Genomic DNA, 27199 nt, shown 5'->3' on the forward strand with positions numbered 1-27199 from the left:
CGGCGGAGCCTGAGCAGCTCAGAGCCGCGGAGAGACAGAGAGAGACACCAACAGAGTGACCTGCTCACTGGCACTGGGTAAGTAACCGGGGCAGGGAATGGGAACCGGCTTCACTCTCGGGCTAACCCTGGCAGATTAACAGCCCAGGAACTCGGATTGAGTTTGAGCCATTCACCCATCAGAGGGTGAGCCTAGCCCTCAAACCCATTCACCTGACTCCAGATCCCTCTCTTACCCTCCCCAGCTAATTTACCCTCTCCTCAGCCTCTTTAGCTTTAACTCCTGTGACTAGCATTTGAAGATCCGCGGTTGTGTCAGTGTTACAGGGGGTTTGGAGTGGTCACAGTTGTTGCTTTGTGTAAAAGATGGACACATACTGCATACTGTGCAAAGCCTGGGGACAGACGGAGCGAGAGAGAGGTGACGGAAGGGTAATCCCATCTGCTGTTAAAATTGTACAAAAAAAATGAGGATTTTGAATGCAGCAGATAGAATCTGAATTAATTTTGAGTTTTTCTTATTGAGTCTAAGGAGCTGCACCTTTTGTACCCCTGGTGGTTAGCATTTTAAAGTTTATTTATTTGTATCACAAGTCGACTTACATTAACACTGCAATGAAGTTACTGTGAAAATGCCCCAGTTGCCACACTCCACCGCCCGTTCGATGGGAGGGGGAATTTAGCACTTAATCAGAACGTCTTTCGGACTGTGGTTGGAAACTGGAGCACCCGGAGGAAACCCACACAGACACGGGGAGAAGGTGCAGACTCCACACAGACAGTGACCCAAGCCGGGAATCGAACCCGTGTCCCTGGCAGTGTGAGGCAGCAGCGGTAACCACTGTGCCGCCCGACTGCTGCCTCACAGCGCCAGGGACCTGGGTTCGATTCCCGGCTTGGGTCACAGTCTGTGCGGAGTCTGCATGTTCTCTCCGTGTCTGCATGGGTTTCCTCCGGGTGCTCCGGTTTCCCCCTGCAGTCCGAAAGACATACTAGTTCGGTGCTAAATTCTTCCTCGGTGTACCCGAACAGGTGCTGGAGTGTGGCGACTTGGGGATTTTTACAGTAATTCCATTGCAGTGTTCATGTCAGCTCACTTGTGACACTAATAAATAAACTTTTATTCTTTTACGGGGCTTGGGTGTTGATGGCAAAGCTAGGTAGGATATTTGTCACTGAAGAGTGCTTCTCTGTCTGTGTTTTATCCCATTCCGGTGTGGCTGATCTCTGACGGTGCAGTTTTCCAGTGGAAGCGGTTGTTTTCGTAAAACCTGGTGGAAACCTGGCTCTCACAGAGAGAAGATTGGCTGCCACCTGAGAGCTTGGGTTTATGGCACACTATCTGTAACCCCCATGACTCACCGAGGCTTGCAAAATCTCACTAACTGTCCCAGATGGAGATAATACACATCTCTTTAACCTGTGCTTAACCCTCACATTGTCTGCACCTTTAAGAACTGATTACCTGTAAAGACTCACATTCCAACCATTATTTTGTAAATTGAGTTTGTGTCTTCATATGCCCTGTTTCTGAACACGACTCCCACTCACCTGATGAAGGAGCAGCGCTCCGAAAGTTAGTGGCTTTTGCTGCCAAATAAACCCGTTGGACTTTAACCTAGTGTTGTGAGACTTCTAACTGTGCCTTATCCCAGTCCGACAGCGGAATCACCACATCATGACTGCCATCTGCTGGCCACGTCAGGTTGTGTGGGACCTGCTGACGGACTGGGAGATGGAGTTTCACCCACCCAGCTTGAGATATAAACAGCCTGCATGCAAGTCTCTGTAAGAAGCTAATTGAATGGATGTGAATCTACTCATGACTACCACTGACAAGAAAGGGTTGCGAGAGAGGAGCCACTTTGGGTTATTCCTGCTCTGGGTCCCCATTTATACTAATTCTCCCACTTCATGGGGCTCGTTCCTCTAATAGCTGGGCTTCAGGCGAAGGTGAGATTGTGGCAAAAGCTCACTGTTCCGCCCTGCGAACCACTGCCCACCTACCCCAGGAGGCCATGAAGGGACCTGGCTGACCCTACCCACAGGGATCCTGAATCCAGTGTCAGAAAGACTTACCATCCATGCTCAAAAACCTGTGGGGAACTGGGAAAGGGAGGTGAAATAATTCGTGTTTGCCAGTTAAATGTTGCAGTTGTTATTTACGAACAATAATTTTTTTTATTCATTTGTGTGACAAGAGCGTCGCTGGCTGGCCAGCATTTATTGCGCATCCCTGGTTGCCTGAGGGTAGTTAAGAGTCAACCCCATTATTGTTGCATTACAGGAGGAAAGCAGAAGGGAGAGAGGTGGCACAGTGGTTAGCACTGCTGCCTCACAGCTCCAAGGACCTGGGTTCGATTCCCGGCTTGGGGTCACTGTCTGTGTGGAGTTTGCACATTCTCCCCATATCTGCGTGGGTTTCCTCCGGGTGCCTCGGTCTCTTCCCACACTCCAAAGATGTGCGGGTTAGGTTGATTGGCCGTGCTAAATTGACCCTTAATGTCAGGGGATTAGCTAAAGTAAATATGTGGGGTCACAGAAATAGGGCTTGGGTAGGATAGTTGTCGGTACAGACTCAGTGGGCTGAATGGCCTCCTTCTGCACTACAGGGATTGCCAGTCAGGGTTTTCAGCTCAGAAACAAGGTGTGTGTGCTGGCTTTCAGCTGACACTGGCACCCGTGGGCCGAATCACCTTCTCCCATGCTGTAAGTGTGTCCACTCTCCCAAATGAGTCTCCTCCCACCCTCCTCACACATCGACAACTAACAGTTGGGGAGGAAGACTTAACTTTCCTGCATCATCTTCCTCAGGTGGCCACCACCCTGTTTTTAAAAGGTGGCCACTATTGCAATGCAAGCTGTACCTCCGTGGCCAAGATATGCCCAGCAAAAGTCCACACCATGGCAAGGACCAACTGATCTGCTTTCAGCACCTGAGGGATCGATGCTGGCAAAAAAGTCATTCCCAGATTTTCCTGGAACGCAGGAAACATTCCAAGGTGCAAGAAGCTCCAAACCCTTTCCCAGACTTTTCCACAGGAATGTCCCCATGGCTAGAAAAGCCTCTCAGATGTGGCCAGTTTTGTTCTGTTCTCCCCCCCACCTCTTACTGCAGTCTGATTTCTGCTGCTGCCAGTGTATAAATTTGGACTGGAGATTGTCCAAGTCCCTTCAGCTCATCCTGACGCAAACTCATGCACTCCCAGCATTTTGATTTTTTTCCTTTCCCCGTCCCTCCCCTTGAGTTTTAACTTGGAGGAAAGGGCAGGGAACTTCTAAGTTGGCAATCTTCCTCCCTCTCCAAAGTATTTCTGCGGTGAGGCACAGCATGACTAACCGGGCTGAGCTGGCCATCTCACTCCCTGTCCCGGGGATTTGTATTGTTGACTGTTTCCCCCTCCTCTTTGTCCATTAATCAGAGTGCTAGACGGATGAGGACTGTGCTCTTGAGGTCGGCAAAGGCCTCAACAGAAGATCAAGGGCAAGGAGCTGAAGCGGAGAGAGTGCAAACCAGTGCCACTCCCAAGTTTTCTGAGGCCCAGTTATCTTATAAATGCAGTTTATAATCTACAGTGAGCACCCCCGCCCCCCAACCCCGATCTAGGGCTCCAGCCAAGGTCAGCTTGACTAGTTAGCAGTTGGAGAGTTGTGGTAGGAAGAAGGCCGGGGCGGGGGTTTAATCATTCATTCGAAAAAATAACTTAGAATCCTAGAATCCCTACAGTGCAGAAGGAGGCCATTTGGCTCATTGAGCCTACACCGACCACAATCCCATCCAGGCCCTATCCCTGTAACCCTACATATTTACCCCACTAGACCACCCCCCCCCCCCCCACCCCTCGCTTCACACGAAGGGCAATTTAGCATGGCCAATCAACCTAATCTGCACACTTTTGTTAACTTGCACACGAATCGAGACCAAACAGATGGGGCAGATGCAGAATCGGCCGAGGGGCAGAATGCAGCGGGGAGCAGTGGTCAACACTTGCTTTTCCTCCCTCTTATTCCGCAGGGAAAGTGTACAGCGGTTTCCCGCAGGGGTCACTCACTCCTGGGCATCCTTTCAAAGTTGGCACGCAACACACAAAAACTCCAAAGTGTGTTAGGTAACAAGAAAGGGTGTAGGCAGGCTGGTAAGACAGGCAGACGTGGTAGATATAATGCAGAGAAGTATGAAATGATTAATTTTTGGGGGGAAAGAAAAATCATGAGGAAATCTGGACTAGACAGCACGATTTAAAGCAGGTGCAGGCACAGGGAGATCCTGTGGGTGAGGGTTTCTTTCCGTAATTGAAGGTGGCAGGACAAGTCCAGAATGCTGTTATTTTAAATTAATAAAAGGTTATGGGATGTTTGGGTTTATTAATAGGGTCTTGAGAATACTGAAGGTGGGATGTGATGTTAAATTTTTGATTTGATTTTTATTACATATATTAGTGTACAGTGAAAAGTATTGTTTGATTGGATTTATTATTGTTACGTATTGGGATACAGTGAAAAGTATTGTTTCTTGCACACTATACAGACAAAGCATACCATTCATAAGAATACATAGGGAAGAAGGGAAGGAGAGAGTGCAGAATGTAGTGTTACAGTCATAGCTAGGGTACAGAGAAAGATCGACGTAATATAAGGTAGGTCCATTCAAAAGTCTGATGGCAACAGGGAAGAAGCTGTTCTTGCGTCAGTTGGTACATGACTTTTGTATCTTTTTCCTGATGGAAGAAGGTGGAAAAGAGAATGTCCAGGGTGTGTGGGGCTCTTAATTATGCTGACTGCTTTCCCGAGGCAGTGGGAAGTGTCGATGGAGTCAATGGATGGGAGGCTGGTTTGAGTGATGGACTGGGTTGCATTCACGACGTTTGAACATTAGTTGCTGGTATGGCCTCAACTGGACAATTCTGGGCCCCACATTTCAGCAAAGATGTAGCAGCCTTCGAGAGAGAGAGAGAGAGAGAGAGAGGGAGGGTACAGAGAAGGTCTCCCAGGATGTTCCCAGGGATGAGGGACTTTAGTTCGCAGGAGAGGTTGGGTAAGTTAGGACTGTTCTGCTTGGAACAGAGATGATTAAAAGGTGACTGAATCGAGATTTTTCTCAAAACAATGAGAGGTTTTAACAGTCGATTATAGAGAAAAATGATTCCCTCTGGCAAATATATTAAATTCATTGGGAAGACATCTTGAGGGCGGATTAAAAATGGGGTCAGGATCCAGAACTTTCGACCTGGTTCGGTGACACAGTGGTTAGCAGTGCTGCTTCACAGCGCCAGGGACCCAGGTTCGATTCTCAGCTTGTCAGTGCAGAGTTTGCACGGTCTCCCCGTGTCTGTGTAGGTCTCCTCCGGATGCTCCTCACACAGTCCAAAGATGTGCGGGTTAGGTCATACTAAGTTGGCCCTAGTATTAGGGGGATTGGCAGGGTAAATATGTGGGGTTACGGGGATAGAGTGGGATGGTTGTCGGTGCAGGCTTGATGGGCCAAATGGCCTCCTTCCATACTTTAGGGATTCTATGCCCTGACGAAGTGGCGAGAGCTGAGTCCACAAGTAATTTTGAAAGGGAATCGGAAGATACTTGGGGGTGACGAGTTGCTGGATTACAGACAGAAAGCGAGCATGTGACACTGAACATGGCTAGCACAGACAGACACAAGGGGCTGAATGGCCTGCTGTGTTGCTCCCATTATTTATTCCGTTTGCTTTCCTTATGTTCAAGGAGCACAAATATTGCCTTGGTGAAACGGGGAATGCAGATTCCTCGGGGAAAGCAGTGACTGTGCCACAGAGGGGATTAGAATCCTGGGAGAAATCCGTTTGAGGAGGGGGTGAAGTGAGGGGCATTAATTCCAACACTGTGAAAGAATTGTTAAATTGGCCAAAGATTGAGGACAAAGTAGACAGGCGGTGCGCGCACACACACACACACACACACACACACACACACACATATCCCTCTACACACACACACACACACACACACACACACACACATATCCCTCTATATACACACACACACACACACACACACACACACATATCCCTCTATATACACACACACACACACACACACACATATCCCTCTATATACACACACACACACACACACACACATATATCCCTCTATATATACACACACACACACACACATATCCCTCTATATACACACACACACACACACACATATCCCTCTATATACACACACACACACACATATCCCTCTATACACACACACACACACACACACACATATCCCTCTATACACACACACACACACACACACACACACACATATCCCTCTATACACACACACACACACACATATCCCTCTATATATACACACACACACACACACACACATATCCCTCTATATACACACACACACACACACACACACATATCCCTCTATACACACACACACACACACACACACACATATCCCTCTATACACACACACACACACACACACATATCCCTCTATACACACACACACACACATATCCCTCTATACACACACACACACACATATCCCTCTATACACACACACACACACATATCCCTCTACACACACACACACACACACACACACACCCCTCTACACACACACACACACACACATCCCTCTACACACACACACACACACACACACACACACACATATCCCTCTATACACACACACACACACACACACACACACATATCCCTCTATACACACACACACACACACACACACACACATATCCCTCTATACACACACACACACACACACACACATATCCCTCTATACACACACACACACACACACACACACACATATCCCTCTATACACACACACACACACACACACACACATATCCCTCTATACACACACACACACACACATATCCCTCTATACACACACACACACACATATCCCTCTATACACACACACACACACACATATCCCTCTATACACACACACACACACACATATCCCTCTATACACACACACACACATATCCCTCTACACACACACACACACACACACACACACCCCTCTACACACACACACACACACACATCCCTCTACACACACACACACACACACACACACACCCCTCTACACACACACACACACACACATCCCTCCAAACACACACACACATACAGATAGAAAAGGCTGCATTGCCATTGAGAGAGTGCCTCTCTCTCTCTCTCCTTATATTCTGTCTATGAAGACTTCCATAAACTGGGCAGAGAGCCAGAATAGTCTTATTCACGGCCCAACCCATCTTAAATATCGTCTGGGGAGAGAGGGAGGCAAGGTTATTGCCTCGGACTGGTCATCTGGTGGAGTGCGAAGAGGGAGAGAGAGAAAAACAGTTTCCATCTTTAATAGAACTGTAAGTGAAAGGATGTGAGAGAGAGAGACGGACAGAGAACTGAGCTAAGCAGTCACTGGTGAGTGAGTATGAAGATTATTCACCAAGCTGACCCCACCATCCCAGTGCTGACTCTGGATGGGATCAGTATAAACAGACTGCATGCATCTGGTTCTTGCTTGTATTGACCTCACGCGCTGACTCAGCAGCCGCGGGCCTGCAAACACTTTAAGCATCTTGAGTGTTGAGGCTTTTAAAAATTGTATGGCAGCAATCCCTCGCTGATGGCCCTGCTTTCAAGTTGGTGTGCATGTCTCTCTCTCTCTCGCTATCCGTTCAATCTATTCTCATGTCTGTTTCACTCCCCATTGCTGGCCTCTGTTCACATGCCCAGCTCACAGGGATGTTCGGGAACCCTTCCATTGTTTCCCACAGTGCCAGGGACCCGGATTCGATTCCTGGCTTGGGTCACTGTGTGGGTTGGGACTGTGGGAGGAAACTGGAGCACCCGGAGCAAACCCACGCAGACATGGGGAAGAATGTGCAAACTCCGGGAATCGGACCCAGTTCCCTGGTGCTGTGAGGAAGCAGTTGGGTAGGCACAGTGGCACAGTGGTTAGCACTGATGCTTCACAGCGCCAGGGACCTGGCTTCGATTCCCGGATTGGATCACTGTCTGTATGGAGTTTGCACATTCTCCCCGTGTCTGTGCGGGTTTCCTCCGGGTGCTCCTGTTTCCTCCCACAGTCCAAAAGACATGCTAAATTCTCCCTCAGTGTAACCCGAACAGGCACCGGAGTGTGGCAACTAGGGGATTTTTCATGGTAACTTCATTGCAGTGTGAATGTAAACCTACTTGTGACACAAATAAAATAAACTTAAAACTTCAGAGCTTGCTTTAGTTCCCCTTCTAACCCTCAGTGTGCATAAAAGGGATTGTGGCTCACAATCTCTGCACTGTGGTGGGTATCAATCATGGTTTTGTGGGTAGCACCTTCGCCCTTCTTGAACTTGAGCAGAAAGTCTAGGTTCAGACCAGGCGTTGGGGGTGGTGTGTGTGTGTGTGTGTGTGTGTGTGTGTGTGTGTGTGTGTGTGTGTGTGTGTGTGTGTGTGTGTGTGTGTGTGTGTGTGTGTGTGGAAAACACTACTGCAACATAAGCTGTCCCTCACACACTGGGTCTCACGGTACAGCAGGCAGCCGCAAGCGACTGAGAGGAGGAAAATACAGAGAAAGATAAACAGATGAGATGAAATGTTGGAGGAAACATCTAAACCGCACCCAGACAGCAGGAGACCTCCTGCAGGCCCAGAATGTGGTCTAGCTGGTATGCAAGAGAAGTGGCGGGGGGGGGGGGGGGGGGGGGGGGGTGCTGCGAGCCACATGTGCTGTGTCGCTGCCTACACAGACAATTTTTAGGCAGGATTCTGACTTAAGAGGAATTCAGTCATAATCCTGGCAGAGCGACCCCTGTGAGTCTCAGTCATCACATTATTCCTGCCACTGGAACCCAAGAGACAGAGTGGGCCAGTGCCAAGCTGACTTCGTCCCCAATGTTAATTGTACACAGATGGCATTGTGTACATTGCCAATGACTGGGGATTCACCCATATGCCCAGTAAGTAGGAACAGACTGGAATTACGGTTAGGTTTGGTGGTGCATGTTTACCTCCATAAATATAAAAATCAGCTGCTTAGTGCTGAGCTAGCAACAGTTTGTTCCAATTCCCCAAACTGCCTGGGAGCTGAGCTGTGACTGAGCAAAGCCAATGGGCAATTACAGGTGGGTAATGGGACATTGTGGTTAGAGACTGGAGGGTGGATTATTATCAGCCCTACATCTATGGGGGCGGCACAGTGGTGGCACAGTAGTTAGCACTGCTCATAGCGCCAGGGACCCGGGTTCAGTTCCCAGATTGGGTCACTGTCTGTGTGGAGTTTGCACATTCTCCCCGTGTCTGCGTGGGTTTCCTCCGGTTGATCCAGTTCCCTCCCATAGTCTGAAAGATATGTGGGTTAGGCGCATTAAGTTGAACAGGTGCCGGAGTGTGGCGACTAAGGAGAATTTCACAGTAACTTCACTGCAGTGTTAATGGAAGTCTTACTTGTGACTAATAAATAAACTTTAACGTTGATAGCTGAGCTGTTTTTCACAGCTATTTTTGATGACCTGCTATGTACTGAGACCACATCAAGCCCCTCGCCTTTGTCTGCAGCCCCCGTAACCACCACTGTTCAAGTTCAAACTTGTGACCACTTGTTTTACACTTTCACATCCCCCTTCTGCATGATGTGAGACATTACTGTGCGCGCTCTGCAGACAAAGTCCACAACACTTGACGCCAAATATCTCCTCACTCCATCCAGCACACTGTCAACCCCAATACTGGAAGGACAAGATGCGGAAGATGTATTTTTAAATGGTATACAGGCTCTTTGAACATTATTAATGGAGACAGAGAAGGCTAAGAGGAGATTCAGTGCAGAGTTCAAAATTATAAAAGGTCTTGACAAAGTAACATTGAGGAGAAATAGTTTACAGGAGGGTCAGTAACTGGAGAAAACAGAATTACCCAGAATGGTGACAGTGTGAGAAGGGGAGGTGAGGGAGTTTTTTTGTGGGGCGCACTGCCAGAAGGCACGCCCTGGCCAGCAGTGAACACTAAATGCAAACTTCTTGTTTTACAGAAAGAAGATTTGAGGATCAAGGTAAAGGAAGAAAAGGAACATGTGGGGAATTCCAACTGCTATATCTCTGCTCCTCACCCTTACTATTGCAGTAGAGGTAAGTGTCACAGCTTCATACAACACTCCTTCACCTCTCTGACACTCACTCCCATTTCCCTCCTTTTCTTCACAATATCTGTGCCTCTGTTCCTGCCACCTTATGTCTCTCACCCTCTTACCGTCCTTCTCTCATCCCGTTACCATTCCCCTCTCCTCTTTACTGACATGCTCTCACCTCCCTCTTACCGTCCCTTTCTCTCTCCCCCCTCACTGTCCCTCTCTCCTCCATTTTCCTGTCCCACTCTTTCTTACCCCCTTTTTACTCTCCCCATCTTACTGCCTCTCTCTCTCTCTCCCTTTCCCTTACTGTCTCCCTCTCCCCCCCACTGCCTCTCTCTCTCCCTCTCCCTCACTGTCTCTCTCTCCCCCTTACTGCCTCCCTCTCCCCCCCACTGCCTCTCTCTCTCCCTTTCCCTTACTGCCTCCCTCTCCCCCCCACTGCCTCTCTCTCCCTCTCCCTTACTGCCTCTCTCTCTCCCCCTTACTGCCTCCCTCTCCCCCTTACTGCCTCTCTCTCTCTTACTGCCTCTCTCTCTCTCCCCCTTACTGCCTCACTGCCTCTCTCTCTACCTCACTGCCTCTCTCTCTCTCCGTTACTGCCTCTCCCTCTCTCTCTCCCCCCTTACTGCCTCTCTCTCCCTCTCCCTTACTGCCTCTCTCCCTCTCCCTTACTGCCTCTCTCTCTCCCTCTCCCCTCCTACTGCCCCTCTCTCAGTGCCCCCCACTCTTACTGCCCCTCCTTCTCTCCCCCCTCCCTTACCACTTCATAATCACTGTGTGTCTCTCTCTATCTGCCTCGTTCTCGATTCACAGTTTCTTCCAGCTTTCCCTCGCACCCACCCACTGTGTCTGTCTCTCGCTCCTTTCTCTCTCTCTCTCTCTCTCTCTTTTAGACATAAGGGGCTTTATTAAAACAGACAAGGCAGTTTATTCTTGAATATGTCTGATCCTGTTCTGAGCTGAAAGAGAAGTGGAAATGACAAGCAGTACCCTGTGTGGGCTACAGGGCTGGTGAAGATGCAGAACTATTTTTGTTCCCTGCCCTGTATCAGCACCTCACACACTGAAGGATGGCCCTATATAAATCAATCAATTTGTATATGGAGCAACTACAGAATTAATCCTTATTGGGAGAAGGGTTGCAGTGAATCCTCATCCCATACATCGATAAAAGGTTCGCTCAGTTTCTCTCGGCAGAGATCCAGCCTGACCTGCTGAGTAATTCCAGCATTTTCTGTAATTAGCTCTGCATTCTTCCTTCCTCCCAAGTAAATAGAATGGGGGAGGAGGAGGGGGAAATTTCTGTTTCTAGAAACAGAGAAACACTACAGTGCAGAAGGAGACCATTCAGCCCATCGAGTCTTCACTGACAACAATCCCACCCAGGCCCCATCCCCATAACCCCACAGATTCACCCCAATAATCCTTCTAACCAAATGTCCAAGGACACTAATGGGCAATTTAGCAGGGCCAATCCACCGAACCCGCGCATCTTTGGACTGTGGGAGGAAACCGGAGCACCCGGAGGAAACCCACGCAGACATGGGGAGAACGTGCAGGCTCCGCACAGGCGATGACCCAAGCAGGGAATCGAACTCGGGTCCCTGGCACTGTGAGGCAGCAGCGCTAACCCACTGTGCCACCGTGTCACCCACTTGTGCATTGCAGGTCTGGAAATATGCTGCCTGAAAGAGTGGTGGAAGCAGTTACCTTAGAAAGGAGACGTGGATATATACTGGAAAAAGAAATAAAAAAGGTTGCAGGGCAGACTGGGGAGGGAGCGAGAGCATGGGGCTAACTCTTTCAAAGAGCTAGCACAGGCACAGTGGGCCGAATGGTCTCCTTCTCTGCAATCTGATTCTGACCTATTGTTTGTTTCAGCCTCAGCACCTGCGATTCAAACGGGGGATAAGACCCTTTGAAGAGCCATCCAGTCGAGGTGAGTACCCCACTGTATAGTGGCACCAGTATCGAATGATACCAATGTTGTTTGGGGTTGAGTGTGAGAGTTGTTGTTGTTGTTGTGAGCGTTGCCAGTTTCCAGCTGCCTTGCATCCCTAACTGAACCTCCCTGATAACAGGCTGTCCGGCTGCCTCGTTGCCAGGGCGGTGCCCAGCCAGTTGCGAGGTGGGGTTCACGGTATTTATAACTCACACCCGTGCGACGTTGCAGCAACAAAGACACAGGCAAGACACCCCGTTGGCACAGCCCCTGCGAACTGTGCAGTGTAGAAACTGCTGCTGGCCCACATGTTCCCCTGTGATCACAGAACGTTTGATCAAAGTTCCCAGATGGGTAAAGCCTCAATTTACTTTCAACTACTTGGGAACCATTTCGCTCATAGTAAAATCCCACCACCAGCAAAGATCAGTCGGCTGGGGTTTTGAAGGCACTGGTTGTGGAAGGAATGTCGGTCAGGACCCTGGGAGAACTTGGTCCTTTACAACTGACTGAGTTACTGCTGTGCGGCTAGCTTGAGGTTTTAATGTGTTTCCCTCTCCGACAGCCTCAGTACTGCCCCTCCCGACACTGCAGCCTGGCTTGGGACCCCATCCAGAGATCTCGCAGCTGCCGCCTGTGTTGATCCTGTGGGTTGACCCACTCCCACCCAGTTTCCAGCCGCCACTCTGGAAAGACAGAGCGATAACACCACAAGCCCAGCAAGAGAGACATGGGGAGCGATGGCTTGACACCAGCCGCCCGACCCCTGGAGGTTCATTGCCTCAATATGCCGTCCCCCCCACTCCAAGTTCCACTTATCTGGATCCCCTACATCCACTGTGGGGGCCCCTCTGCAATTGATACATTGTAGAGTTGTGGTGGCCTGAGTGCTCACCTCTGATGTCCTTTGATCTGATTTATTATTGTCACGTGTTAGCATGCAGCGAAAACTATTGTTTCTTGCACGCTACAACAGACAAAGCATACCGTTCATAGAGAAGGAAACAAAAGTGCAGAATGTCACAGTCACAGCTAGGGTGTAGAGAAAGGTCAGCTTAGTGCGAGGTAGGTCCATTCAAAAGTCTGACAGCAGCAGGGAAGAAGCTGTCCTTGAGTCCGTTTGTACATGTCCCCAGACTGTTGTATCTTTTTCCTGATGGAAGAAGGTGGAAGAGAGAATGTCCGGTGTGTGTGGGGTCCTTGATTATGCTGGCTGCTTTGCCGAGGCAACGGGAAGTGTAGACACAGTCAATGGATGGGAAGCTGGTTTGCGTGATGGATTGGGCGACATTCACAATCCTTTGGTGTTCCTTGTGGTCTTGGGCAGAGCAAGAACCACGCCAAGCTGTGATACAACCAGAAAGAATGCTTTCTATGGTGCATCTGTAAAAGTTGATGAAACATAGCAGGTTCTTACTTTTATACAATTGCTGTAAATCGCATAGTGCCTGATAAATATTCAGTAAGGAGCGGGGGGCTTGTTAAAAAATGCATTTAAATCAGATTCCAGCCCTTCGAAGGTGGGATTCAATTTACACACCTGCGAGTGCTCAGGTAAAATGGGAAAACGTGACCTTGCTGTATCTGTTTACTGTCCGCATTGGCGATATATTAAGCTGTGTCTGTGGTCTGAATGTCGGCCTCGTCCTGCTATTCCCGAACCCTCTCAGCCTGTGCCGACAACTCAGCCTGTTGCTCAATGTTCACTCTCCATGTTTTTTTTTCTCTGAACTGTTTTAGGCTACTGCATGAGCTCCTCTGGCTCTGAGTTTCACCTTAATGGCGAGACGTGGCTGCAGGTCGACGGACGACAGGTCAAATACTGCCGCTGTGATCATTCAAACCGTCGCTGCCACAGTGTCCCTGTACAAGGTGCGTGTGTGTGTGTGTGTGTGTGTGTATGTGAAACTAGACCCTGCTCTGTGAACCAATGCTTCTCTTTTTTGGTTCTCAGTTTCATGGAGATTTGAACTCATCAAGGGCCGCTGGTAATCTCCATTAATAAGAGAAAGCACAGATGTCATTCCCAATCACGTACCGCCCATGCTCAAAACCAATGTTTCCCTCTCCTCTTTCACCTCAAAATCCAATGGCATTTATCGCTCAGGTAACGAGAGAATCACAGAACATTTTATTCATAGAATCCCTACGCTGCAGAAGGAGGCCATTTGGCCCATCGAGTCTGCACTGACCATAATCCCACCCAGGCCTTATCCTCGTCACCCCACACATTTACCCATTCAAAAGTCTGATGGCAGCAAGGAAGAAGCTGTTGTTGAGTCGGTTGGTACGTGATCTCAGACTTCTGTATCTTTTTCCCGATGGAATAAAGTGGAAGAGAGAATGTCCGGGGTGTGCGGGGTTCTTAATTATTCTGGCTGCTTTGCCGAGGGAGTGGTAAGTGTGGACAGAGTCAATGGATGGGAGGCTGGTTTGCCTGATGGATTGGGCTACATTCACAACCTTCTGTAATTTCTCGTGTCTTGGGCAGATCAGGAGCCATACCAAGCTGTGGTACATCCAGAAAGAATGCTTTCTATGGTACATCCATAAAAGTTAGTGAGTCATAGCAAACACGCCAAATTTCCTGAGTCTTCTGAGAAAGTAGAGGCGTTGTTTGGCCTGGGAGGGGGAGTTGGTTATCTGTGACAGCAAAGACTATGACTGACATTACCACTATTCCTCCCTTACAGATTGCACCCAGAACGTGTGCTACAATGGTGGGAGGTGTCGCCAGGCCATTTACTCTCAGAACTTTGTGTGCCAGTGCCCAGCTGGGTACAGCGGGAAGCTGTGTGAGTTCGGTAAGTGTTGTCAACCAGTTCTTGGCAACATGCCCCCAATCTCTGCTCTTTCCCTCCGCTCTAACCATCCCTTCCCTCTCTCTTGCAATTGCAGACACCAAAGTGAAGTGTTACCAGGACCGAGGGACAGACTATCGAGGAACCTGGAACCGCACGCAGTCCGGGAAGGTATGCGTCAACTGGAATTTGAGTGTCATAAACCGTACTCACTACAGCAATCGCAGACCTGACGCCCAGCAACTCGGGCTGGGGAACCACAATTACTGCAGGTATGAGACAATCAGAGGATTGCATTCATATAGCACCCTTCACAACCTAAGGCTATTACAAAACCCTTAACAGCCAACATACTTTTCTTGTGGAGTATAGTCAGTCCCTGTTGTAAATGTAAGAAACGCAAGTAAATTGCACACAGCAATCTCCCACAAACAGCAATGAAATAATGACCAGTTACAGTATTCGTTTGACTGATGTTGATTGAGGGATAAATTGAGGAAGAACTCCTCTATTCCTTCAGTAGTGCCATGGGAGCTTATATGTCGGAGTGGGCAGACGGAGCATAGGCTCATCTGAAAAATAGTACAGCTCTCCCTCGTACTGCATCAGGAGGGCCAGCCTGGATTATGTGCCCAAGTCTCTGGAGAGGGACTTCTACCCACAAACTTCTGACTCCGAGGCAAGAGTGCTACCAACTGAGGTAACTGGTGACCAGATGGCCCTCCTACCACCCGTCACCTTCTACTGCCAACCATCATACTTCACCCAAATGGTGTATCGTCTGCAAATCTGCAGAAGGCACAGCTGTTCTTCCTTGGGAGCCGTCACAGCTGGGTCCCACCCACCCCTTCCTCATCAAATGCTGGTATCAGCTGACTCAACCCAAAACCGAGGAACTACAAAGGGTTCTGGTGCGTAGCCCAGACCATCAATAAACCTGCCTCCCATCCATTGATTCCAACTACACTTCGCACTGCCTCAGAAAATCATGGAACCTCATGCACCCTGGCCATTCTCTCTTTTGTCGGGAAAAAGATACAAAAGTCTGAGGTCATCCACCAACCGACTCAAGAACAGCTTCTTCCCTGCTGCTGTCAGACTTTCGAATAGTCCTACCATATATTAAGCTGATCTTTCTCTGCACCGTAACTGTGCTGTAACACGACATTCTGCACCCTCTCCTTTTCTTTTCCTCTATGTACTCTATGAAGTACATAGAAGAAGCAATATTTTTCACTGTATCCCAATACATGTGACAATAATAAATCAAACAATACTTTTCACCGTATCCCAGTACATGGGACAATAATAAATCGAATCAAGACTGGGGGTCAGTTTTGCTCAGATTGGCTTGCAGCATTTTGGAAAGAGAGAAATCTTTCACAACGCTCGTCAGATATTGCTTTAATGGGTTATTCTTGTCTATTTATTCTCTGTTAATGCCAGTGTTTCACTTTCTCCTTTGCAGGAACCCTGACAATGATACAATGCCCTGGTGCCATGTCTACAGAGGCCACAAGCTGTCATGGGACAGATGTAGCATTCCCGCCTGCCCAAAGAGTAAGTCTCTCTCATCATGTCTCTCGAAGCGATTACATGCAGAGATAGTTCTCCTCTTTTTCAGGTGGCGCCCATGTAACCCCAGAGTCCCTCCACAAGGTCTTGCTTGTGTGATGTACTTACATGGTGGCACAATGATTAGCACTGCTGCCTCACAGCGCCAGGGAGCCGGGTTCGATTCCCAGCTTGGGTCACTGTCTGTGTGGAGTCTGCACGTTCTCCCCATATCTGAGTGGGTTTCCTCCCATGGTGCTGCTTAAGTGATAAATTCTCTCTGTGTACCCAAACAGGTGCCAGAGTGTGGCGACTAGGGGATTTTCACAGTAACTTCATTGCAGAGTTAATGTAAGCCGACTTGTGATACTAATAAATAAGCTTTTACTTGACTGTCTCTCCCCATTGCTGCCAATGATTATTTTCTCTGAGACAGGGAGGTAGTGACCTTGCGGGGTTCTGTATGGGAGCCCATACAGCAAGGGTCCGATTATTAACCAGAATTCTGTTTGTTGGCAGATCCCCAGGTTGACTGCTACACCAAAAACGGGGTGAATTATCGGGGAACCAGGAGCTACTCGAAGTCGGGGAGCCGCTGTCTTAGCTGGGATTCTGAGGCCATCCGCAACAAACATTTCAATGCTTGGGTCCCCAATGCTCATCGTGTGGGGCTGGGCAGCCATAACTACTGCAGGTATAACTCTGAGAAAACAGTTCAATCTTCCTCAATCCCATCTCGCTCACTGACACTCACTAACAACATTGTTGTGTTATTTTCCCCCCGCCTCCTCCCACCCATTCCAGGAATCCGGATAACGATTCCAAACCTTGGTGCCACATCAGGAAAGGAGGAAAACTGACTTGGGAATACTGCAACATTAAGCAATGTATTCCATCCGGTAAGAATTTCGTTCCCTAATCAAAACTGAGCGTGCACACTGGTGGGTGTGCCCACTCACACACGGGCGCTCATGTCAAATAAAGGTACATACACAGACACATGCATGCACATGGGAAGGCGATGGCCCAGTGGTATTATCGCTAGACTATTAATCCAGAAACTCAGCTAATGTTCTGCAGACCGGGGTTCATAGAACATAGAACACTACAGCACAAACAGGCCCTTCGGCCCACGAGTTGCGCCGATCACATCAACACCTACCAATCTATAGACCTATCTATAACCCCCAATCCCATTAAGCCCCATATACTCATCCAGAAGTCTTTTAAAAGACCCCAGCGAGTTCGCCTCCACCACCACTGACAGCAGCCGATTCCATTCACTCACCACCCTCTGAGTGAAAAACTTACCCCTAACATCACTCTGTACTTTCCTCCCCGCACCTTAAATCTGTGTCCTCTCGTAGCGACCATTTCAACCCGGGGAAATAGCCTCTGAGAATCCACCCTATCTATTCCTCTCAACATTTTATAAACTTCTATCAGGTCGCCTCTTAACCTTCGTCTCTCCAGGGAAAAGAGTCCCAGCTCCCTCAACCTAACTTCATAAGGCATGCCTCCCAGTCCAGGCAACATCCTTGTAAATCTCCTCTGTACCCTTTCAATAGCTTCTACATCTTTCCTATAGTGAGGCGACCAGAACTGCGCACAGTACTCCAAATGAGGCCTGACAAGGGTCTTATAAAGTTGCAGCATTACCTCCCGATTCCTAAACTCAATCCCTCGATTAATGAAGGCCAGTACACCATACGCCTTCTTGACCACATCCTCCACCTGCGAGGCCGATTTAAGAGTCCTGTGGACCCGGACCCCAAGATCCTTCTGCTCTTCAACACTACTAAGACTCCTGCCCTTGATAGTGTACTCGTTCCTCCCGTTGGTTCTGCCAAAATGGACGACTACACATTTATCCGCGTTGAAGTCCATCTGCCATTTCTCCGCCCAGTCCTGCATCCTATTTATGTCCTGCTGCAACTTTTGACATCCTTCCAGACCATCCACGACACCACCAACCTTCGTGTCATCAGCGAACTTACTTACCCATCCCTCCACTTCCTCATCTAGGTCATTTATGAAAATGACAAACAGCAAGGGTCCTAGAACAGATCCCTGGGGCACTCCACTCGTGACTGACCTCCATGCCGAAAAAGACCCATCCACAACCACTCTCTGCCTTCTGCAGACAAGCCAGTTCTGGATCCACAAGGCCAAAGGCCCTTGGATCCCATGCCCTCTCACCTTCGCAAGAAGTCTTGCATGGGGGACCTTATCAAACGCCTTGCAGCAGATGGTGAAATTTAATTCAATAACAAGTAACTTGAATTAAAAATCTACTTATAACCATTGCCAATTGTCGGAAAAACCCATCTGATTCACTAATGTCCTTTCGGGAAGGAAATTTGCCGTCCTTACCTGCTCTGGCCTACATGTGACTCCAAAGCGACAGTGGTTGACTCTCAAAATCTAAGGCAACTAGGGATGGGCAATAAATCATAGAATCACACAGTGCAGAAGAAGGCCATTCGGCCCATTGAGTCTGCACTGACCAGAATCCCACCCAGGCCCCATTCCCGTAAACCCAGGCATTTACCCCCAGCTAGTCCCCCTGACACTAAGGGGAAATTTAGCATGGCCAAACCACCTAACCTACACAAACTGTGGGAGGAAATCAGAGCACCTGGAGGAAACCCATGCAGAAATGGGGAGAACATGCAGACTCTGCACAGACAGTGACCTAAGCCAGGAATTGAACCTGAATCCCTGGCACTGTGAGGCAGCAGTGCTAACCATTGTGCCACCATGCCAGCCAGCGATTCCCATATCCCACGAATAAGTAAAGTATTGCAGGAAGTCATGTACGTGCACCAGATACGTGCTGATAATCTCAAACCTGGGGACATACACACTTTCAGATACACACCCATGCAGACTCCTGCAAATGCAGTTAGACAGAGATGCAGACACATGCACTGGGCTCACTCTCAAGCACATACATGTAGATACTCACACACAACCCAATGCAGACACATGCATACACAGGTGCACACGCACATGCTGTTGCAGAAGGGAGTGAGTCGTACAGTGCCTGCATTCAGAGATAAGTGCCCATTTATAAATTTGAGGCAAGAGATGTGACTAGTTGCTTGATTGTTTCCTGTTTTGCCTGGTTTTCAGGAGCAGACAGCTGTGGGAAGAGGGAGCCGAGAGCACAGCAGTACCGGATCCTGGGTGGAACAACCACGCACATCACCTCCCACCCCTGGCAGGCTGCCATCTTCCTGTATGATCGGAGGTCGAAGGACTACATCTTCATGTGTGGAGGGAGCCTGATCGGATCATGCTGGGTCCTCACAGCAGCTCACTGCTTCCCGAGAAAGTGAGTGCAATGCTTCAGGCAGCAGGAGTTGGCGAGAGGTCACGGACAAGGGGGAGTGTCAGAGGCACGCTAAATTGACATAGTGAGTTAGAATGTTAAACATGATGGGGAGATGCTGGCTTTAGACACAGTAAGAAGTCTCACAACACCAGGTTAAAGTCCAACAGGTTTACTTGGAATCACGAGCTTTTGGAGCGTTGTCTCTTCATCTGGTGAGTGGAGAGTTGGGTTCATAAACACGCCATATAAAGACAAAGTGCAAGGTAATTCTCATTCCAACCATTGTCTTGCAATTGTGTCTCTGTCTATATGTGCCGTGTTTGTGAACCCAACTCTCCACTCACCTGATGAAGGAGCAGCGCTCCGAAAGCTTGTGATTCCGAATTAACCTGTTGGACTTTAGCCTGATGTTGTGTGACTTCTCCTTAGAATGTTAAAGGTAAGGAGAGATAGAGATGACCAAAGGTCTCAAAAAGGACCCCTTAGTTTGAAACTATGCCCCCCTTTTTCTAGATTCCCCTACGAGGGGAAGCATCTTCTCTGCAGCCGTCCTGTCAAACTGCTTCAGATTCTTATATGTTTCAATTAGATCACCTCTCATTCCAACTGAGTGTAGACCCAACCTACTTAACCTATCCTCATAAGATATAACAGAAAGAAACAGTGTATGAGAAATAAAAGGTGTAGAGCACTTTGAGGACCTCAAAATGTCCCAATGCACGTTACAGCCAAGTGCAGTTGCTGTTTATGATGTAGTTAAAGTTTATTAGTCACAAGTAAGGCTAACATTAACACTGCAATGAAGTTACTGTGAAATACCCCCGAATCGCCACACCCCGGCGCGTGTTCGGGTCAATGCACCTAACCAGCACGTCTTTCAGACTGTGGGTGGAAACCCACGCAGACATGGGGAGAATGTGCAGACTCTGCACAGATAGTGACCCAAGCTGGGAATTGAACCTGGGTCTCTGGTGCCATGAGGGAGCAGTGCCAACCACTGTGTCACCGTGCCGCCTACACATTAAGAAGTCTCACAATACCAGGTTAAAGTCCAACAGGCTTATTTGGAATCACCGAGTTTTTGGAGCGATGCCCCTTCTTCAGATGAGGGCCCACTGTGCCAATCCCAGCTGGCATCTCCATCTTATGGTGTTGGAAACGGGACAGCCAATGTGTACACAGCAAGATCCCAGGGCAGCAACATTTTTTTTGTTTGTCTGATGATGATTAAGGAGATAAGCATTGGGGAGAATTCCACTGCTATTCTTTGAAATGATGCTGTGGGTTTTTTTATTTCATTTGAGAGAAGCCTGTGTGCCCACTTCTCCATTAACTTCCAGAGTACTGGTGTGAGGGTCCAGAGATGTATGTATAACCACTGCCTCCACCCCCCGGGCCACTACGCATCCCCGAGCCTTTGGGAAGTACGCCCTCAAACAGAAAACAGAAAATGCTGGAAAATCTCAGCAGGTCTGACAGCATCTGTGGAGAAAGAATAGAGCCAACGTTTCGAGTTTGGATGACCCTTTGTCAGAGCTAACAGCAAAGAGAATCAGAAGAGACTTATGTATGAGGGTGGGGTGGGGATCTGTAATTGAACAAAGGAAATGTAAATGATGATGAAGAGTAGAATATAGAGTTACAGAATTGTGCGGTGCAGAAGGAGGCCATTCGGCTCATACAGCCTGTACTGACAACAATCCCACCCAGGCCCTATCCCAGTAACCCCCGTATTTTCCCTGCTAATTCCCCTGACACTAAGGCCAATCCACTTAACCTGCGCATCTTTGAACTGTAGAAGGAAACCAGTACGCCTGGAGGAAACCCCGGAGACATGAGGTGAACATGCAAACTCCACACAGACAGTGACCCGAGGCTGGAATTGAACCCGGGTCTCTGGTGCTGTGGGGCAGCAGTGCTAACCACTGTGTGCCACCTAATGGCACAGGGTAGTTTTGATCCATCAACCTCTGGGTTATGGGCCCAGCATGCTTCTGCCTTCCACTCGGAAGGCTGAGAAAGGCACTAAAAGTGTCTATCAGGTGATCAGAACGTGTGAATGGCGCACAATCTGATCACTTGAAGGTATGGACTGCTCAGGGACTGCCTGAGGATTGTGGATATTGCTGTGAAGTCGAGGGGGGTGGGGGGGCTGTTGGGGGCAAGATGGAGAGTGAGAATAGAGAAGTGGAAAAATGGAAGTGAGAATGAAGGGCCTTAAAAATAGATGAATGAGAAGAAAGGAAATAAAGTAAATGGAAATGGGGTGAGGGTGGAGGGGAGAGTTCATGCTCTGAAGTTGTATAGAAAAAAGTCTGCCCCCCCCTCGACTCCCCCACCCCACTGTTCTACCTTCATAGTTAGGGTCATCACAGAGATTGTACCCCCACTGCTATCACCCATCCCCTGTTCTGTGGCAGCTCTACGAATACAGGAGTAGGTGATGATGATGGAACCACAGTAAGTTTATTACCTTGCTTCTCAAAACCAGGTTCAAACCACGTGATCTTAAAGTGATCATGGGAAGAACATTCCAGAGGGAGACCTCACCTGATGAGCAGTCACTGGAAGTGGAAGAATACTTCATTCATGAGAAGTTTGATGATGACACTTTCAACCACGACATTGGTATGATGTTAATTTTTTTTAATAAAATGTCTTCCTCCTGAAAATATTTATACACACACACACACACACACACACACACACACACACACACAGAGACGGGGGTGGGGAGGATGGGGATAGTGCCGAGTCTTACAAGGCACAGTGAATCTCTGCCTATAAGCAATTAGATTGGAAGAGAGTGAAGGGGGAATATCAGCTTTGTGCACCGTTTTCCTGTGCACCATTGTATTGCTTCATGTGTGTACCTTATGGCACATTAAGGGTTAACAGCAGAAGAAGTGGGAGTGGGATGACGGGGGGATCTTATTGAAACTTAGAGGATATAGTGGATGTGGAGAGGTTGTTACCGCTGGTAGAGAAACTAGAACCAGAGGGCACAACCTCAGAGATGAGGAGGAATTTCTTCAGCCAGAGAGCGGTGAATCTGTGGAACTCTTTGCCACAGAAGGCTGTGGAGGCTGGGTCATTGAGTGGCTTTAAGACAGAGATAGATAGGTTCTTGATTAATAAGGGGATCAGGAGTTATGGGGAAAAGGCAGGAGAATGGGGATGAGAAAAATATCAGCCACGATTGAATGGCAGAGCAGACTTGATGGACTAAGTGGCCTAATTCTGCTCCTATGTCTTAAAGTCTTCTGATCTTATAGGAGTTGACCATTCAGCCCCTCCAATTTGTTCTGTCTACCGCCATTCAAATAAGATCATGGCTGATCTGACTGTGGGCTCAACTCCACTTTTCTGCCAGTCCCCCACCCCACCTCCCCCCATAAAACTAAGGCTCTTTTACTGATCAGAAATTTGCCACCTCTTGTCTTGAATGTTTTCAGTGAGCTGGCCTCCACTGCTCCCTCGGGCAGAGAATTACAAAGGTCAAAGCAAAAGAATGCCGATGCTGGAATCTGAAACCTAAACATAAAATGCTGGAAAATCTCAGCTGGTCTGGCAGCATCTGTGGAGAGAGAATGGAACTAACATTTCAAATCTGGATGACCCTTTGCCAATTTTCTCTGGGGAAGGGGCATCCAGATTTGAAACATTGGCCCTATTCACTCTCCACAGATGCTGCCAGACCTGCTGAGATTTTCCAGTATTTTCTGTATTTGTTGCAGAGAATTACAAAGTTTCATGATCCTGTGAAGAAAGGAATTCCTCCTTATCGTCATCTTAAAATAGAGACGCCTTAGTTTGAAATTATGCCCCCCCCCACCTCCCAACCCCCATTTCTAGATTCCCCTATGAGGGGAAGCATCCTCTCTGTGGCTATCCTGTCAATAAGATCACGTTTCACTCCAACTGAGTGGAGACTCAACCGACTCAATCCTTCCTCCGAAGACAAACTCCTTCACCCCAGAAATCAGCCTAATCTCTGAGCTGTCTCTGGTGAAGGTGGCACAGTGGTTAGCACTGCTGCATCACAGTGCCAGGGACCTGAGTTCCGTTCCGGCCTCGGGTGACTGCCTGTGTGGAGTTTGCACATACTCCCCCTTGTCTGCATGGGTTTCCTCCGGGTGCTCCAGTTTCCTCCCACACTCCAAAGATGTGTGGGCTAGGTGGATTGGCCATGCTAAATAGCCCCTTAGTGTCAGGACAATGAGCAGGGCAAATACATGGGGTTATGGGAATAGGGCCTGGGTGGGATTGTGGTCAGTGCAGGATCGAAGGGCTGAATGGCCTCTTTCTGCACTGTGGGCGTTCAGTGATTCTATGATATTGGCAGTGCCTGAGGTAAGGAGGATTTGAGAGTATGTGGCCTGGATACTGGCTAAACTTGCCCCTCTCTCCTGCATTTCCTCCTCCAGCTCTAATCAAACTCCGGTCAAAGACAGGCCAATGTGCCAAGATGACACGTTACGTCCGCACAGTATGTCTGCCGTGGGAGAGGCAGCGACTGCCCGACTGGACTGAGTGCGAGATCTCTGGATATGGCAGAGAAAAGGAATGTAAGTCCATCTCTTTGACTTTTTTTTGCTCTCGGTGGGAGAGTGGGTTTAAAGTGATTCCCTGATGTTGATCTTCTTCACCCTTGCAGTCTCTTACATGTACTCCAAACGGCTGAAGGAAGGGTTTGTCCGTCTCTTCCCAGCAAACCGCTGCACCTCGGCCCACCTGCAGAACCGGGTAGTCACTGACAACATGATCTGCGCTGGGGACACTCGGGGCAAAGATGATGCCTGCAAGGTGAGTGCAGAATGAGTGGAGGAGGCAACCTGACCGCCTGCTCTTCCAACCCTCCCAACATCCGCCCCCGACCCCCACTGACCAAGGCTCAGACCCAAATGGAAACACAAGGCCAAGCCTGCAACTTTAGTGGCTGCTAGCGGGGAGCTACTCTGTGTGTGCACATGGGCCCCCTAACCCAACACTCTGGAATCTCACCCGCCTTTTGGGTGGACCTGGGTAAGTGGTCGATGAGCAAGATGTTAAGGCCTCCATCTGCACCCTCCTCCGCCCTCCCCTCAAAATCCGGAAGAAACATGGTCTGACGCTTTAAATCCTGCTTTGTCTTCCGGTGTTTGGAATTTACCGAATCCCATAGCACAGAGAAGAATGCCTTTCTGTCCATCATGACTGTACCCAAGGGATCCAATCAGATTTTTGAATGGTCCTATCACATATTAAGCTGATCTTTCTCTATACCCTATCTGTAACTGCAATTCTGCACCTTCTCCTTCCCTTCTCCCCTTTGTACTCTATGAACGGTATGTTTTGTCTGTATAGTACACATGAAACAATACTTTTCACTGCATCCCAACACATCTGACAATAATAAATCAAATCAAATCAAACTGTAGCTATGACTGTAACACGACATTCTGCACCCTCTCCTTTCCTTCTCTATGAACGGTATGCTTTGTCTGTATAGTATACAAGAAATAATACTTTTCACTACATCCCAATGCATGTGACAACAATAAATCAAATCAAATTATCCTGTCCTTCTCTCATATTCCCCTCAAATTATGGTTGAATGTGGTTTGGAGAGGTGGGATTCACTCCTGTGCGCATACTCGCTCGCTCATTCACACATGCACCAACTTTGCTGTGCTTTGAACCAGAAGAAAACCTCTTGCCTGACTCTCCACCCTCCATTTTGTTGCCACACACAGGGAGACTCTGGAGGCCCCCTGGTCTGCATGACACAAGGACGCATGAGCCTGCAAGGAATCATCAGCTGGGGAATCGGCTGCGGGAGGCCGGGAATACCGGGAGTCTACACCAAGGTCGTGAACTACCTGGACTGGATTCACAAGCACGTGAACCAGGCCTGAGGAGCGAGGCGCAGCCCAAGACGCGAGGAGCGGGCCTTTGCAACCCTCCCAGGCAAAGCTGGACAACGGGAGTGTCGCCCTGGCCCCTCAGCCCCGGCCTACATAGAGGGCAGCGCCTGAAGTGTCGCTCAGTGAGATCCACTTGTCTACCCCACCATCTCTGGATAACTGGACTGACATTGTTGCTGGGGGCAGGGGAGGGTGAATTTATACCCCAGTATTTTGGTTCCGTTGACTAATGTTTCTCGAGCAATGTTTAACCGCTTGTACTGTGTCTGTTCCCCCCCCCCCCAAATCAAGGCGCTGACTGGTCCCTTTAAAAAAAAACTGCCTTTTATTCCCTCCCCACATTCCAGAACAGAAGACACCTCATTTCTTTTTGAAAGTATTTTTTTATATAATGGTTTTTAATTGTTGTTTTATTGGGTGACTGCCCATCAGTGGAGTTTCACCCATGCCAGGTCTGGTACCAGGCTAATTCCTCACCCTTTCTGTAATGTCCGTGTTGTGTTAACCTTACTGTTGTCTCTCACTGACTAACTGTACGCCTCTCCAGTGCTTGTCTTCCTGCCTTATCGGGATAATCAGAGATGCCAGAGAACTTTTTAAGTAAAGCTTGTTTTGCTCCAGCAATAATGTGAATTAACTCACAGTTGCTGCACCCACTTGGGTCTTCTTGCTGGTATAGTGTGCAGTTGTTCCATTGAAGCTGGGGGGAGGGGGGGGTGGTGGTATTAGTCAGTGATTGAAGGTTAGATTCTGCCACCCTCCTCCCCCTTCAATGATGGTGTACAGTTGCACTTCACTGTATCAGGGAGCAGGCAGGGGTAGCCATCCCTCAATCTGTGGAGGTGTGTGCGTGGGTAAGTGGGTGGCTGGACCTGCCCAATGTACAACTGGGTTGGACGGCTCTTCCCCCAGTCTGTACCCCCTTCCTTCTCCACTCACTCCCAACATAGTCAACGCAAGACCTGCGCGTTCTGCAGATTGAGGATGTGCTGACAGATAGATAGAGGAGTGGGGCTGCAGAGTTGGAGGTTTTCTGTGCAGCACCATTCCGCAAATCAGCTTCCTGTGGTGAGCTATTCTGGAGGGTCCAAAAATAAAATCCATTTCTCTTTATAAACCTAACGCACCCCCCCCCCCCCTTGGCGACTCTGTGACTGGTGTGTTGGAAAGCACCTCCACCTCTGTGAGCATAAGAGAATATGCGTGTACACTGACGGCACCTTCACAGCATGAAACTCTCTTTGCAATGTACACTTTTGCATGTGGCAGTGTGTTAACAGTTCATTCGGAGTCTGAGTTGCCACGGAAACATGCTCTTTTACCTGCATGTTGTAGCCTGGAGTTATGGTAAATTTTCTCTCCAACACATGGCTGACCAGAAATCTCTTCCCACCCGCCATTGGCGTGTGTGTTGGATGGGTTTTGCAGGTTAATGCACAACCTGTTTAGGCTGCGTTACAAAGACACTTTCCTTGGCCATCAAGTCCCAGGGCGGGACTTGAACCCAGGGACCC

General features: G+C 48.7%; 2 protein-coding genes across 4 annotated transcripts in view; one reads left to right on the forward strand and one right to left on the reverse strand.

Annotated features, from left to right (window-relative positions):
- Nucleotides 1-25956, forward strand: plat (plasminogen activator, tissue). 3 transcript variants are annotated; one of them, XM_080216987.1, is made up of 14 exons: nt 1-77; nt 10047-10143; nt 12027-12084; nt 13828-13959; nt 14781-14891; nt 14986-15160; nt 16357-16448; nt 16962-17136; nt 17247-17341; nt 19578-19779; nt 22271-22407; nt 24207-24347; nt 24437-24585; nt 25515-25956. In XM_080216987.1, exons 2-14 carry the CDS (start codon nt 10087-10089, stop codon nt 25674-25676), a joined length of 1686 nt encoding a protein of 561 aa, XP_080073113.1. In that variant the 5' UTR covers nt 1-77; nt 10047-10086; the 3' UTR covers nt 25677-25956. The 3 variants fall into 3 exon arrangements, with proteins under 3 accessions (XP_080073113.1, XP_080073115.1, XP_080073114.1); XM_080216989.1 differs by lacking the exon at nt 1-77 and adding an exon at nt 7314-7380; XM_080216988.1 differs by lacking the exon at nt 1-77 and adding an exon at nt 7338-7438.
- Nucleotides 1-27199, reverse strand: part of ikbkb (inhibitor of nuclear factor kappa B kinase subunit beta) — a 190000-nt gene that overhangs the window by 139914 nt on the left and 22887 nt on the right. The gene's annotated exons all lie outside the window — the stretch shown is intronic.

This window comes from Carcharhinus amblyrhynchos, chromosome 34 (assembly GCF_965287045.1).
Source record: "Carcharhinus amblyrhynchos chromosome 34, sCarAmb.v2.hapA, whole genome shotgun sequence".
NCBI lineage: Eukaryota > Metazoa > Chordata > Chondrichthyes > Carcharhiniformes > Carcharhinidae > Carcharhinus > Carcharhinus amblyrhynchos.

Coding starts and splice junctions, on each gene's coding strand:
- plat (XM_080216987.1), top strand. CDS start 10,087: ATGTGGGGAATTCCAACTGCTATATCTCTGCTCCTCACCCTTACTATT. Junction 14,892..14,985: donor CGGGAAGCTGTGTGAGTTCG/GTAAGTGTTGTC, acceptor TTGCAATTGCAG/ACACCAAAGTGAAGTGTTAC. Junction 16,449..16,961: donor CATTCCCGCCTGCCCAAAGA/GTAAGTCTCTCT, acceptor GTTTGTTGGCAG/ATCCCCAGGTTGACTGCTAC.